Raw genomic sequence first — 14,491 nt, 5'->3', positions numbered from 1 at the left:
TTTTGGGAATTTTAAAATTTCAAAATTTGTTTTTAGTTTTCTATTTTCAATGGCAAAATCTATGTATATAACTGTAAAATTTTATTAAAAAATATTCATAAATAAAAATTTAATTTCAGTTGAAAATTTTTGTATCTTTTCAAAAACACAATAAAATGCAATTTTTGTCATATTTTTCAAAAAAGTATTCCATGAATTTATTTATTAATTATCAAAAGTTATATATATTTTTGAAAAATAGACAAAATCCCCTATCCATTGATATATCGCACTCGTTCAACAATACTGTATTAACTCAAAATTTTAAAATGTTCAGTAGAGGGCAAAAACTGTTTGTGATTAAATTTTAAGAGAATTTGAAAATCCGAATACATCATATTAAGCAAATTCCATTTGAAAATATATTTATATTGTTTTTCATTAACATTTTTGCAATTATTGCAAAATAAATCTATTTTTGAGTTAATACCATTTTTCTGAAACTTCTCGATATTTTTTTTGTATTATTTTATCAACAAAACAGTATCAACTCAAAATACAACCAAATTTAAATAAAACAATTTGACAATATCAATTCAAAATAATAAATTTTTTTATGAAAATATACGATGTATTTCTATTTAAATTTTTGTATTAACTCAAAATAATACCTTTTTGTATTTACAAGGTAGTTACTATTTATCACGTAAATGGTCTCAAATGTGGTTTTCGAGATGAATGAAATGTTTGCAGTAGATAGATATTGATGTTGTTAGTTGATTTCTTGCAAAAAGTGAATTTTTAAAAATATTGAGTTAATACAGTATTGTTGAACGAGTGCGATATATTATGTCTACCTTATGTTTTTTACGTGGCAAATAAATTATCGAAAACTTAACAACGTTTTTTTGTGTTTCTTATAAAACTTGTGAAAAGGGACTTAGCATATTTGCACACTAAATATGTAAAACATAAAGTCAAGCAGACTTTAATACAAAATTTATATTTTTTTTTATAATTTGTCCATCGTATTGCGTTTAAAATTTATATCTGTGCAGAAAATATTTTATACTATTTATTTTGCGAAATAGAGCAGTAGAAAAGTGCAAAGCTGTTCCTGAATTTAGATCATAAAAAAACTTTTTTTTTTACTTTTGAATATTTAATTTATTAAAATACTTAAAATTACATTTTTATACTAAAATTATTCCTATTAAATTATTAAATACTTATGTTTATAATACTAGCATATATATTTAACACCTTTAATACCTTTACAAAATTCCGCATATTCCAAATCATCATTACAGATGATTTCAAAACCTTTACAAAATTCCATGTATTCCAAATCATCTTTAGGTATGCATTCATCTTTAGCAGGCAGCATCAACTCATCTTGCTCACTGAGTAATGGGCCCCGACATTCACAATGATTATCTTCGCTCATTAGATCCAGTTTAAGATTATATTCCACTTGCTGAGATTCTCCTATATGGAATAATGCAAAGTCCAAGCCATCACCGCGAGGTTCTTGTTGATTTTTTTTGAACCAATAGAGGCCACTGGAAGTGCTGATTACAAATACTTCTTGCTGCATGTCATCGTAATTAAATTCGAAATATAGATTGTCTTTGGCCTCTCGGAAAAATTGCCTGTGGTTTGTTACAAGATGATCAGCCATTTCGTCTTCAGAACCACACCATTGACAAGCAGTAAATTGGCAGCTAAGTTTCATGGTTTTATAAATTCGACAGTTAAACTTGGTTTAAACGTTGTATGTTGTTTGAAGTTTCAAATGCAACTGAATAATGTTTCTTGCCAAACGCACGCTTTATATACGAAGTCTAAGGCTCAGGAAAATATTGTGGAGCAGGTATAAATTACAAGGTGTTTAACGGTTTTCCTATTGCCGTTTATAATTTTTGAGAAATTGTAAAATTAAAACCTTTTCGGTTAATCCCCGTTTGTAAATACCTAAATATGAAAATGTTGGGTAATAAAATTGTTCTCCTGTTTATACCTGTCACACATTTGCAATTATTAAATCATGCTAATTGCCTGCTAAATTTTGAAACGCTATATGAAGTTTTCGCAATTTGGGTTTAATTGCCAGGTGTACAATGATTTTCTTATTGTCCTTTCTTACTTATGTATTAAGGATTTCTTAATCTACTACTATTCAAAGGGTCTCTTTATCCCATCCAATTATTACCTACTGTGTTATCTAATGAATTCCTCTCTCTCTTCAAAAAAATGTTTGAAAGTTTTGCTGACAAACTGTACGCTTTATTAAACATGCTGTTTTTTTTTTGCTTATTTTTCAATGTTGGTGATTTTTTTGCTTTATTCCTATTTTGGTAATTTTTATTTATTAGCGAATTTATACTTTGAGTTTTTATATAAAAAATCTATTTTTGCTAAGAAATATGAGTGATCACAGATCGAGCTCCTTTTCTTGACTAAACCAGTGATGTTCAAAAATAAAAATGAAGATATTTGGTGAGAAAGCTACCCAGCAAACATAATGTCAAACACTTTTTATATAAAAAATCGAATTTTGGTCAGAAATATGAGTGATCGCAGATCGATCTCCTTTTCTTGATTCAACGCTTATTGGCCAAGTTATTAGCGAATTTAGATATTTTAGATTTTTATATAAAAAATCGATTTTTGTTAAGAAATATGCGTGATCACAGATCGAGCTGTTTTTCTTGGTTCAACGCTTATTGGCCAAGTTATTAGTGAATTAAAATATTTGGAGTTTTTATATAAAAAATCGATTTTTGGTCAGAAATATGAGTGATCACAGATCGAGCTCCTTTTCATTTAGATATTTTGGTCAGAAATATGAGGGATCACAGATAGTGATGTTCAAAAATAAAAATGAAGATATTTGGTGAGAAAGCTACCCAGCAAACATAATGTCAAACACTTTTTATATAAAAAATCGAATTTTGGTCAGAAATATGAGTGATCGCAGATCGATCTCCTTTTCTTGATTCAACGCTTATTGGCCAAGTTATTAGCGAATTTAGATATTTTAGATTTTTATATAAAAAATCGATTTTTGTTAAGAAATATGCGTGATCACAGATCGAGCTCCTTTTCTTGATTAAACGCTTATTGGCCAAGTTATAAGTGAATTTAGATATTTTGACTTTTTATATAAAAAATCGATTTTTGGTCAGAAATATGAGTGATCACAGATCGAGGTCCTTTTCATGATTAAACGCTTATTGGCCAAGTTATTAGCGAATTTACATATTTTGAGTTTTTATATAAAAAATCGATTTTTGTTAAGAAATATGAGTGATCACAGATCGAGCTGCTTTTCTTGGTTCAACGCTTATTGGCCAAATTATTAGCGAATTTAGATATTTTGAGTTTTTATATAAAAAGATCGATTTTTGGTCAGAAATATGAGTGATCACAGAACTAGCTCCTTTTATTGATTCAACGCTTATTGGCCAAGTTATTACCGAGTTTAGATATTTTGAGTTTTTATACAAAAAATTGATTTTTGTTAAGAAATATGCGTGATCACAGATCGAGCTCCTTTTCTTGATTAAACGCTTATTGGCCAAGTTATTATCGAATTAAGCTATTGTGAGTTTTTATATAAGTAGTCGAATTTTGGTCTCACAGACCGATGTATTTTGCAGATGTATTTAATAAGTGGGCGTATTAGTGGACGGGACAATTTTTATTTATGTAAAAACTTTTGCGGACTATGTATTGCGAACATTAAAAAAAAAATTAGTTAAATCGGTCCAGGCGTCCTGTGATTTTAGATATATCGAAAAAAAATTGGCGAGATGTATTTTTCTTTCAGTAAAAACTTAAATTGGATTACTATGATCATTTAAACAAAAAATTAGCCAAATCAAAGTAGCCGTTTTCCAATTTAGATAAATCGAAAAAAGTGGGCGTGGTCAATTTTTCATTCCGTAAAAACCTAATTAGGGCTATGACCAACATTTTAAAAAAAAAATTGTCTAAATCGGTTTTGATTGTCATAAATTTGCAGACTCGTTAGAATTAACTCTCATTAAAATAATTATGCACCCATTTTTATCCTATTCAAATTCAATGTTGAAAATGGGAGAAGAGAAAAAACTAGCGCGAATTTTTTATTCTTAATTGGGCTGATACTTTTTCCATTGAAAGTGTAAAAATAATCGGGTGCTTTATAAAGCAATTTATCTATTTTATTCAAATAATCGGATGCAAATATTTTTACACTTTTGATGGAAAAAGTATCAGCCCAATTAAGAATAAAAAATCCGCGCTAGTTTTTTCCCTTCTCCCATTTTCAACATTAAATTTGAATAGGATAAAAATGGGTGCTTATGTTTGGATAAAGCGAAAAATAAGATGTGTTTATAAATGTGACACGCTGTGTACTTAACTAACTTACAGGTAAGAACTTTCGCCAACAGTGGTAATAAAATAAAACTCATTTTATGGATTTATTTTTTTTAAATATTTTTCTTTTATAAAATTTTTATTTCAATTTCATTTGTTGCAATTGTTTTGCAGTAGTATGTAGTAAAGTGTATTTCACATTTTTGTTTGTTTTATAATTAAAAATAAAATTAAAACTAGAGTTTTTGATCAATCATTATTTCATTTTAACTAAATACAAAAGGCTTACACAATAATAATAATAAAAAATAATAATAAGATAATGATAAAGAAGAAATAAAATATTTCATCATGAATATAAAGCCAGAATAAAGAAAATTATAAAACAACTTAAAGTTATTTCATGATTTAAAAAATAATAAAATTAACAAAAGGAAGAGGAGATTTTTTGTTTTCATTAAAAAAAAAAATGTATATAAAATAAAGTAATTCAAGTTAGGTAAACTAAACTACATGGTAGTATTTCTTGATCAAGGGTAAGGTGGGGGTGGGGTTAAATTAATTATAAAGAAAATAAATTAAAGCAATTGAATTAAGAGAGTACTTGAACATTTAAATGTTATGTTTAAAGTTATAAATAAAATATAATTAAAAATTAAACCATCACCACATTGATTGCACAATAAACCCGATGATTGTTTTAAAAAAATTGTTTGTTTTTTAAAAAATTACTTTTAACACTTTGGATTAATTTTATTTAGAAAGTGTTTCATTTTGTTTTAAAATTTTAAGAAAAATCTTTGTTTATAAAGATTTTTGTTAAAATTTTGTATTTAAAGTTTGCTGTACATAAACAATTTTTTTTATATAGAATAACTTAATGTTTAAAGAAAATCAATCAGTTCTTATTTAAAACTTATGGTAAAAATATTTTATTTATCATTTATGAACAGCAAATTTTGTTTTTCTTTTTTTTTAACTTAATTTTTAATTAAAACTACCATTTTTTTGTTGAAATTTTACTGATTTTTTTTATTATTTTTCTTATAATTTATAATAATTTCTTTAATATTTAAAGGGTTTTTATTAGTAGTTTGTTTAACTTAAGCTAAAGATTTTTGATTTGAAAAACAAAAATTAAATTTTTAAGGCCTCTTAGTTGATTTTTTTTTTATTATGAAAGTTTTTGTTTAACGAAATATTATTAGTTTGATAAATGCTTATAAATAATTTTAAATTACTTTCTTATGCTTTTTAAATGATTTATTTTGTTTTTGTTTTCTTTTTTTAGGTTAATGTACAACATGATTATAAAAAATTTTGTTAAATTTGTTTAAAATAATAGATAATTCAGTTTTAATTAATAAAATAAAAAAAAATTAAGAATTAATTCATTAAATAAAAAATTCAAATTCACTTAAAAAAGAAAAACTTAACAAACAAATTCAATGAATCTAAAGCGGTGGAAGGGTGGGGGGTGATTGGTGTTTTTATGGTGGAATGTAGAGAAATAATAAAAATAAAATCTTAAAACAAAATATTATGAAATGATTTGTACACATTACAGTTAAGGTTAAAAGCTTTGACAAGAGTTTAAGAAAATTAATTTAAAAATTTTAAAACAATATTTAGATTTGACAAAGGATTTTGAAAATGTTCGAATCGCTGATCGTGATTAAATCCAAAATAAAATAACATTTGCCTGGTTTATATAAAAGATTAAAGTAAATCTCAAAATGTTTAAAATTTAATACATAGTTTTGAATTGCTTTTTTTTAAATTTTTGAAAATAAAACAAATTAAAATCAAAACCAAACTCTTTGTTTAGCCCATAATTTTTTAACTCTCAACTGCAACAAAAAAAGTTTATAAACTTTTGTAATAATGGTTAAAGCGTGTTGTATAAAAACTAATAATAATTATAATATACATTTTAAAGAAAAATTTACATATAAAGCCAAACTGTATTGAAAACTTTAAGTTTCCCTTTTTAGAATTTTCACATAAAAAATTAAAGCATTTAAATTTAAAAAGAAACTTATGACTTCAAAATTTTCAACTAAACTAAAATGAGTTAATGAAATCAAATGAATTTAAAATTAATTTTCTACATTAAAATAAAAATAAAAAAAAACTTAAAAATATGCACAAAATTTCAAAAATTTTCTCCCTTGACTTTTCAAAACTCTGTCTTTCAATATAAATAATAATAAAAAAAAGAGAATAAAAATTCACTTCACACTTTCAGAAAAACGAAATTCAGAGAAACGAAATTTGCTCAGCAAAAAAAATCTTATAAAAAAATAAAAAAAGTTTCTATATCAAAAGATAAATATTTGTTTGTATATAACATAAAAATAATAATAATCTCGGAGTTTTGTTCATAATTTTTGTTTTTTTTTAAAAAAAAAGAAGGCAGTTGTTCTTAATTATGCACCGGCATTGGCAGTTGTCCCAGTAAATTGTTGGCAAATTGTGAATTGGTAAATTTGAAATGACGTTTATCATAAAATTTCAGCAAAGCCGGTGAATAGGGATGATTTTCTTTCAAGTGTATATAATGAACCTCGGGTTCACAGGTGGTATGACCACATTCCTCGCAAACATACATCTAAAATTACAAACAAACAAAACAAATTAGTTTCCTATAAAAAATAAACAAAAATATCCTTAACTTACCTTAGTTCTTCTCTCCTTATAGGCATATTGATGCTGTACACTATGCACTTTCAAACAATGCGATTCCAGCGAACATCTCTGGGTAAAACTCTTTTCACACAAATTACATTTGTAGGGTCTAACGCCCGTGTGCGTACGTGTATGACGCTTCAAATCGAACGTATCGTTGAAACCCTTGCCGCAGAAAGTGCACAAGTAACGCTTAATTTCTGAATGACATTTCATGTGACGATTAAGCAGACGTTGCAGCGAGAAGGCCTTCAAACAAATGCGACACACAAATTTACCATTTGGTTCACTTTGATCGTTATTTATGCTGGAATTGGAGGAACAGTTGTTGTTAGTGGGCGAAAGACCACCACCACCACCCATCATCATAGAGTTGGTGGTATCGGCCATCAATGAGGAGGGCTTTTTCAAATCATCTATACAATCAATGCTGCGTATGCGATGATGATGATGTCCATGTGTATTTTCAATGGCCAGGGGATTTTTAATGCCATGACCGCCATTGACAAATTCCAATTGTACCTCGGGTGGCAAACCCAACTGTTTAAGGGAAGAGAAGAAAAAAAGAAACATAAATTAATTGTTGTTGTTTAATTTAAATATAATTATGGGCAAAGAATTCAATTAAAATAATGTTTAGAAATAAACTGGAACAAAATGTTTAAAAATTAGATATTTCTAATTTATGGCGCTTTTGATTTCACAGAAAAATTTGTTATTTTAAAAAATGTTGCCCTCCCCCCTCAACCTTTCAAAATGTTAGCTTTTCGTAATTCTAATATAACATCTGTATTTGTTTAATTAACGGACTAAAACGTAAACATTTCTTTAAAAAACAAGACATTTCCACACCGCCAATCAATTGAGGGCAGAAAGTGCAACATTTCTATATTTTTATAGAAATAAAATGTTACCTTTTCGTAATTCTAATCAAACAAAAGACCTTTGTTTAATAAATTGAACAAAATGTAAACATTTCTTTTAAAAACAAGGCAACATTTTCACACCGCCAATCAATTGAGGGCAAAAAATGCAACATTTCTAAATTTTCTAACGTGAATTTCTCCAAATTATTGCATTTTTTGATTTCAAAAGAAAAAAATTGAGTTGTTACAGAAAAACATTTTTAAAATTCTAATATTTCTTAAAAAAAAAACAGCAACTTATGTTGCGATACATATGAGAACAAAAAATTTAACGTTTTCTAACTTTTTGAGTTGATTTTCGAACAGGACAAAGAAATCAGGTCTCTTTTTAAACCCCAATTAAAACTACACCATTTCCAATTGTATTTCAGAAGTTTCTAAATATATTTCAGAATTTTTCACAGAATTTCAATTCCAAATTTCTGGAATATGATTGGAAATTTCTGAAATTCATTCGAAATTTCTGAAATACAATTGGAAATAGTGTAAAAAAAAGCTAACTCCCACCCAGTCCTACATAGTTCACAAAGAAAATATATGAAAATATTTAATTTGGACAATGCTTACCCGTTGCTGAAGCACATTGCTTTCATGCAACATAGCGACAGTGGGCGATATTGGTAGCGAGTTTAAACCGGAAGCCAAAGTGGCAGCCAACGAACGCTGTTGCTGTTGCTTTAATGTACTAAACGATGACAATGTAGAGGAAGTAGACGACGCAGAACTAATACCACTAGTGGTAGAACAATTTGTACCAACACTACATCCCTCTTTCGAGCTGGTAGTAGTGTTGGAGGCAGTAGAATATGTTGGACTTACACTTTGTATGATGGGCTTGGTGTCCAGCAATGATGTGTCTAGGAGTGCGGAGGCCGAACCCGATGATGTGTTACTGGCTGCTGAAGACATGGGATGGTGGCCTTGTGAGGCAATCATAAGATGGCCATTGGCAGTTGTTGTTGCGTTGGTGGAGGAGGTTTGATTCGATGAGGATGTAGCATTTGGTGAGGGCAGTGATAGATTGCTATTATCACTGTGATGTTGATGGTGCATATGATGGTGATGATGATGCAGATGTTGATGATGATGTTGTGGTTGCTGTTGTTGATGATGATGTTGCTGGTGTTGTTGTTGCTGTTGATGCTGCTGCTGTTGCTGGTGATGAGCTTGATGCTGTTGCAATTGATGATGGTTAAGATGATTGTGTTGCTGTTGTTGCAAAGGATTATATTGCTGATTGCTGTTGTTGTGTGAATTGTGGTAGCCATTTTGTTGCTGCTGCTGTTGTTGCAGTAATAAAGAATTTTGATTAATCAACGAATTGAGCGGAGATTGTTGCTGTGCTGACTGATGATAGTTTTGTTGCTGCTGCTGATGATGATGCTGTTGCATTTGCATAATCTCTCGTGTAGCATGTTGATACGAAGGTGGTGGATTTTGTTGCTGTTGCTGCTGCAAACTATTCTGATGTCTATCGAAATTGTTATACGAATTGTTGCTGTGTGATCTGGTAATATTATTGGTCAATTGTTGCATGAGACTCTCATGGAAGGTGTCCAATTGTGTGCTGCCCGCATTGTGACAATCTACCGGTGTAATGGACACAGAGTCTGGGGTTAAAGACGGCGTTGAGACCAGCTCAAAATCTTGTCTCGGTGAAGTAGAATTCTCATCTTCCACACAATTGCGCTGCAAAAACGAACTCAAGTCCACCGCATCGGAAAGCTGTTCCAACAAATGATCCGTTTGTGAGGACAACATTAAGGTGGCAGTGAATTGTAGAGGATCTACGGTGCCATTAGCTCCCTGAGCCGCCGAGGCCAAATCATTCATAATGGCATCTTCGTAAGCCGATGCATTAAAATTACCCGAATTCCCCATGGTAGCCTGTATAATGTTTTGAGCAAAGGCTCCTATATCGATTTTAGACTCGTCGTACTCTATGTCTGGCTCATCTTTCAGTATAATACCGTAAGCTGAAGGATTGGGACCGTAGGGCAAGTGAGGTTGATGAGGGTGTGTAGCCGCCGCCGTTGAGGAGGGAAAATGTTGTGGTGAAGAGGCCGAAGAAGGAGAAGAGGGATGATTATATTTAGCACAATGAGCTAAAGAACTGTAAGGAAGAGAATTATTACCGTGACCATTATGGAAGAGCATGCTGGAAACAGAAGAAGCATTGGGATCCAATACCGAAGAACCGCCACCCAAAGTATCACCACCTGAGCCAGGAAATTGTTGTGAACTACCACTACCACCACCACTACCCGCTGCCGACATTAGATAAGCGGCTGCATTTTGTAGTAAAAAGTTCGATGTAGCCGTAGAATTGGGTGAATCTGTAAAATTGCTGGAGGAAGAACCATTCATGGCATTACCACTCTTCAGGGACTCGTAGAAGGGAGGTAAAGCTCCCGAGGGAGGGGAGTTGGGGCCGTAATTGCCACGACCGTCGCGTCCTCCGCCCATTCCTCCACCTGAACCTCCGCTTAAACCGCCTGAACCACTGAAACCGGTAGGAGAACCTCCGCCGCTGGCCGATTGTTGTGAACCAGAACCTGAGTTGCTGCCAAAACCACCCTGGAAACTTTGTCCTTGATTATTGCCACCAGAACCTGAAGTGGTACGGCCGTGTCCCGCCGCTGCTGCCAAAATACCCGGTAAAGAGCGTACAAAACGTGGATTAAGCCGAGCCTGGGCTAGAATAGTTCTAGCCGCCAAAAGAGCACTACGACGTCTAGCTTCTCTTAGTTTGCGCTCACGCTCCAAACGTTTGGCATTCAATTGTTGTTCCTCGTCGTTGTCCAAAGAGGATTTTCTACGGGGCACGTGATAATCAATGGGCTCTTGTTGTTCGGGTCCCAAATGTTCTAAACTGGCCAAGGGCAATAGAACTTCGTGGGCACGTCTTTGGTTTTCTGCTTCGTTGGCGGGTGTTCTCTGTATAACACTGCAACGTACTGCTGGCTCGGGACAGGGTGGTGGAGAGGGTCTTTGATCTTCAGGCGGTGGTGTGCAACGTACACGCAATGACAAGGGTTGTTCCTCGGGCACTAAAGGTTTCTCATCCACAATCAATTTTGAACCATCATCCGAATCACTGTCCGAATCGGAATTATCATCACACGATTCTCCCAAGTGTTCAAGATCTTTTTGTTGTTGCTGATGATGAATTTGTTGCACTATTTCCACGGGATATTCTTTGCGTTGGGCTGAGGTTAAGATGACACCACCAATCAATGACTTGCCGCTGCTGGGGCTGTTGCTGTTGTTGTTGGCAGTAGCACCTAAGTAAGAGGAAATGTAACGATGTTTAGGTGAGGCAGATTTGGGTGTTTCTTCTGGTTCCTTATCAGGCTTTGGTTCTTGTTTGTAATTACAAAAAGTTTCCTTCGAAACTTGACAGTCTTTAAGTAAAGTCGTGGAGGAGGCGGAGGTGGGTGTTTGTTGTTGTTGTAAAGTGGCAGGTGATAAAGATGCTGAAAATGATGAAGGTGATGCTAGAGAATTGCGTGAACAATTCAAAGGCAAAGTGGTAGTGGAAGCGGTGGGTGATACTGCGGGTGATAATCTATCGTGTTCGGTTGATAATGAAACAGGACCAACTGAAAGAAAATTAGAAAGAATCAAAAAATTAGTAAAAATATTTAAACAAAAATAATATAAAAAAAAGAAAATGGCGTTACAACAAAGCTCCACAAATCTCACACTTTTTAAAAGGATTTATCTTATTTTTATACAATTATATTTAAAATTTATTTTAAAAACGCAAATTCTTCAACAAGTTTAAACAATTTTATTAAAATATTTTTAAAAAATCTAAAATTTTCAACTTTTGCTTTTACAATTTTCTTAATTAATGAATAACGGTAAATTTTTGCAATAATTTCTATTAGTTTTTCTAATTTTTGTTAATTTTTCGGTAAAAACACGTTTTTGCCAATAATTTGCTAAACAATTTTCTTCACACAATCTGTAAAAAAAGTCGTATTTTTAAAAAATAACTGTTCTTTTGCTCGACTTCTACGAAATTTGTTGTTGGCTCAATGCATTTTTTATTGCAATTTTTTTATATTAAAAGGGTTACCATTTTTATGGTATCTAAGTTCGTGGGAGGAAAAGAGAGAAAAATAGAGTTACTTAAAGACAATTCCCTAATGAAGTTGATGAGTGGGAAAGGTATAGAAGACGTTGATAAAACACTTGTTGTATAAACAAAATAGCGAAATAATAACAATAGCGCGATTTTTGTTAACAATATTAAGTGATTTTTGTTATAATTTTGATAGCAATTTAGTAAATAGTGAGAAAGTATGAATGGTTGGTTTATTTTCAAAGAAAAATTACTCAAAATATTAAAAAAGATTTTAAAACTAAAAATATAGATGATGTTTAAATATAGATTCAAATTAATTATCTCTTAGTAAATTTTAACAGAAACTAATTATGAAAATGTAAACTGTTACTGGGATCTTGGTATGTTTCAGAACAAAAAGCTATTAAAGGGATTATAGGAACAATTTGTTTAATGCATAAATATTGGTTTTTCTTCATATTGGAAGATACTCGTTCGTATTTTAAGAGTTTTTACAATTAAAGGTTTAAATTTAATAAACAATAAACAATTAAATTAATATTTTTAATTATAAAGTTAACATATTATTACAAAATACTTTTAATATCTGATTTAAAACGACTTGCATCAATTAATTTTTAACATTTATATTTGTTTTCATTCTAAAACTGCGTCATGCCATTTTAACGGTTTTAACTGAGTTTTGTAACGGATTTTTTATTAACTAACACACAATGTGACTTTAAAATATTTTGTTAAATTTAGATTTTATTTAATTATAAATCTCACCTAAACCACAATAATTACACCATAAAATATAATTCCATTTAAAAGGCTTTATAAAAAGCAAATGATTTTTATTTGAAAATTTAAAATTATTTTCTATATTCAAAAAATCACTATAGATATCATAAGACATTTTTTCTAGTTTCAACCAATCACTTAATACACCAATAATTTAGAAAAACTTTTGCATAATAAATGTAAATGTTTAATAATTTATGCACTTTATAATGAAATAATCTTAGAAATTTGTAAATAAAGTCTTTAAGAAAAATTAGCGGTTTTAAAAACGGCATTTTTTGGGGAGTTTCAATTAAAAACTAAACAAAACACTAAAATCAAAAGCAAATAAAAACAAAACAAACAATTAGTACAAACACATAGCTATAAAAGAGTAAGAGTTGTAAACTGTTATACTAGTAGTAGCTGTGGTTTACATGTAAGTGTTATAAACAAGAAAAAGTGGCATCACGTTAATGATTTGTTAAAGATAAGTGGTAGCTCTCTGTGTTTTTTAAATAACAAAGAGAGCCATCTATGTTTAGTTTTGAGAAGTAAACAATATAACGGTTTCAAATGAGATGCCACAGAAGTAAACATTGTAACGGTTATAAAAAGAGCTGCCAGAGGAAATTCATGCAAAAATACTTCAATTCAACTACGCCAGTCTGTGACAAAATAATTGGATTTTTAATAGAAAAACCTTATTACATTAAAAATTAACACTTTTTCAGTGGCTTCTTTAATTACTTTTAGATTTAATCATATTAAAGCAATTACTAATACAAATTGTCCTCTAAGGTTAAATTAATTTTCAACATTTGAATAAATCAAAAATTGAAAATAATGAAAAAATCATTTATAATTAATTTTGAAAGAAAAAAATAATAGCAATAAACACTTTGAAAGACAAGGTTGAAAACTTGAAATGCAATTCATGGGCTTTTAACACATACACATAGAAAAACACACCCATACCCATTTTGTTGAAAAATAAAATTGCATTCAAATAAAACTATTGCAAAAAAAAATAAGTTTTTTTTCTTTTTCTTATAAGTTCACTGTGGTGGTGGCCGTAACAGTGTGCTTGCTTATACATAAGTTCTATCTAGCTTTAGCTTAGGTAATTGCTTACTTTTGTGTGTATAGTAAGTAGTAAACACTCGTATGGAAGTTGTTTATGTATTTGTTTTATATGTAGCAAATAGAAAAAGCCCTGGCTTTACAATATTATATTTTTTTCTGTTCTAGAGTTATTATTTGAGATCAAGATCAAGGTTTTTTATTCTTCATTGTTTGCAATGTTTGTTACAGTTTGCAAGGAAATGTAAAGGTATGTAATCGTTACAGATAGATAGTTTTTAAACTTGACTAGAATTTAAGATATAAATTTTACAACGAAATCTAAAATTGAAATTCTCCAATTTTTCCGAAATTTAAATTGAATACCCAAATTTCCTAAGTTTTTTATGCACTACGGAAATCCTGAAATTGCATTGTTATAAATGTGCTGCCAATTAGCGATTTCTTTAAGTTCATAATCTTATTAATTCTAATAGAACAGTTAAAATGTATAAAGCTTTTTATTTAAAAATATGTTTATTTACTTAAAAAATCATAATTTTGACAGGTGTTTTGTAGTTTAAATTAAAATTATATAAGCAAAAAATCGTAACTA

The 14,491-nt window shown here is 30.1% G+C and overlaps 1 protein-coding gene across 2 annotated transcripts in view; it reads right to left on the bottom strand.

Moving 5' to 3' along the window:
• Positions 1-6,626: 6,626 nt before the first annotated feature.
• The window catches only part of ovo (transcriptional regulator ovo), a 46,315-nt gene continuing 38,450 nt past the window's right edge, over positions 6,627-14,491 (bottom strand). The window contains exons 2-5 of one of the 2 annotated variants that reach the window (XM_065507616.1): positions 10,094-11,560; positions 8,778-9,934; positions 7,024-7,572; positions 6,627-6,955 (exon numbers count right to left, since the gene is read on the bottom strand). In XM_065507616.1, the coding sequence (XP_065363688.1) occupies positions 6,770-6,955; positions 7,024-7,572; positions 8,778-9,934; positions 10,094-11,560 (3,359 nt within the window). In that variant the 3' untranslated portion in view covers positions 6,627-6,769. Of the gene's footprint in view, positions 6,956-7,023; positions 7,573-8,777; positions 11,561-14,491 lie in introns of both variants that reach the window. The other variant, XM_065507615.1, reaches the window with a different exon arrangement.

This window comes from Calliphora vicina, chromosome 4 (assembly GCF_958450345.1).
Source record: "Calliphora vicina chromosome 4, idCalVici1.1, whole genome shotgun sequence".
NCBI classification, from domain to species: Eukaryota; Metazoa; Arthropoda; class Insecta; order Diptera; family Calliphoridae; genus Calliphora; species Calliphora vicina.
Note: the sequence above shows the minus strand (reverse complement) of the source record. Positions and strands in the feature narration are given on the sequence as shown.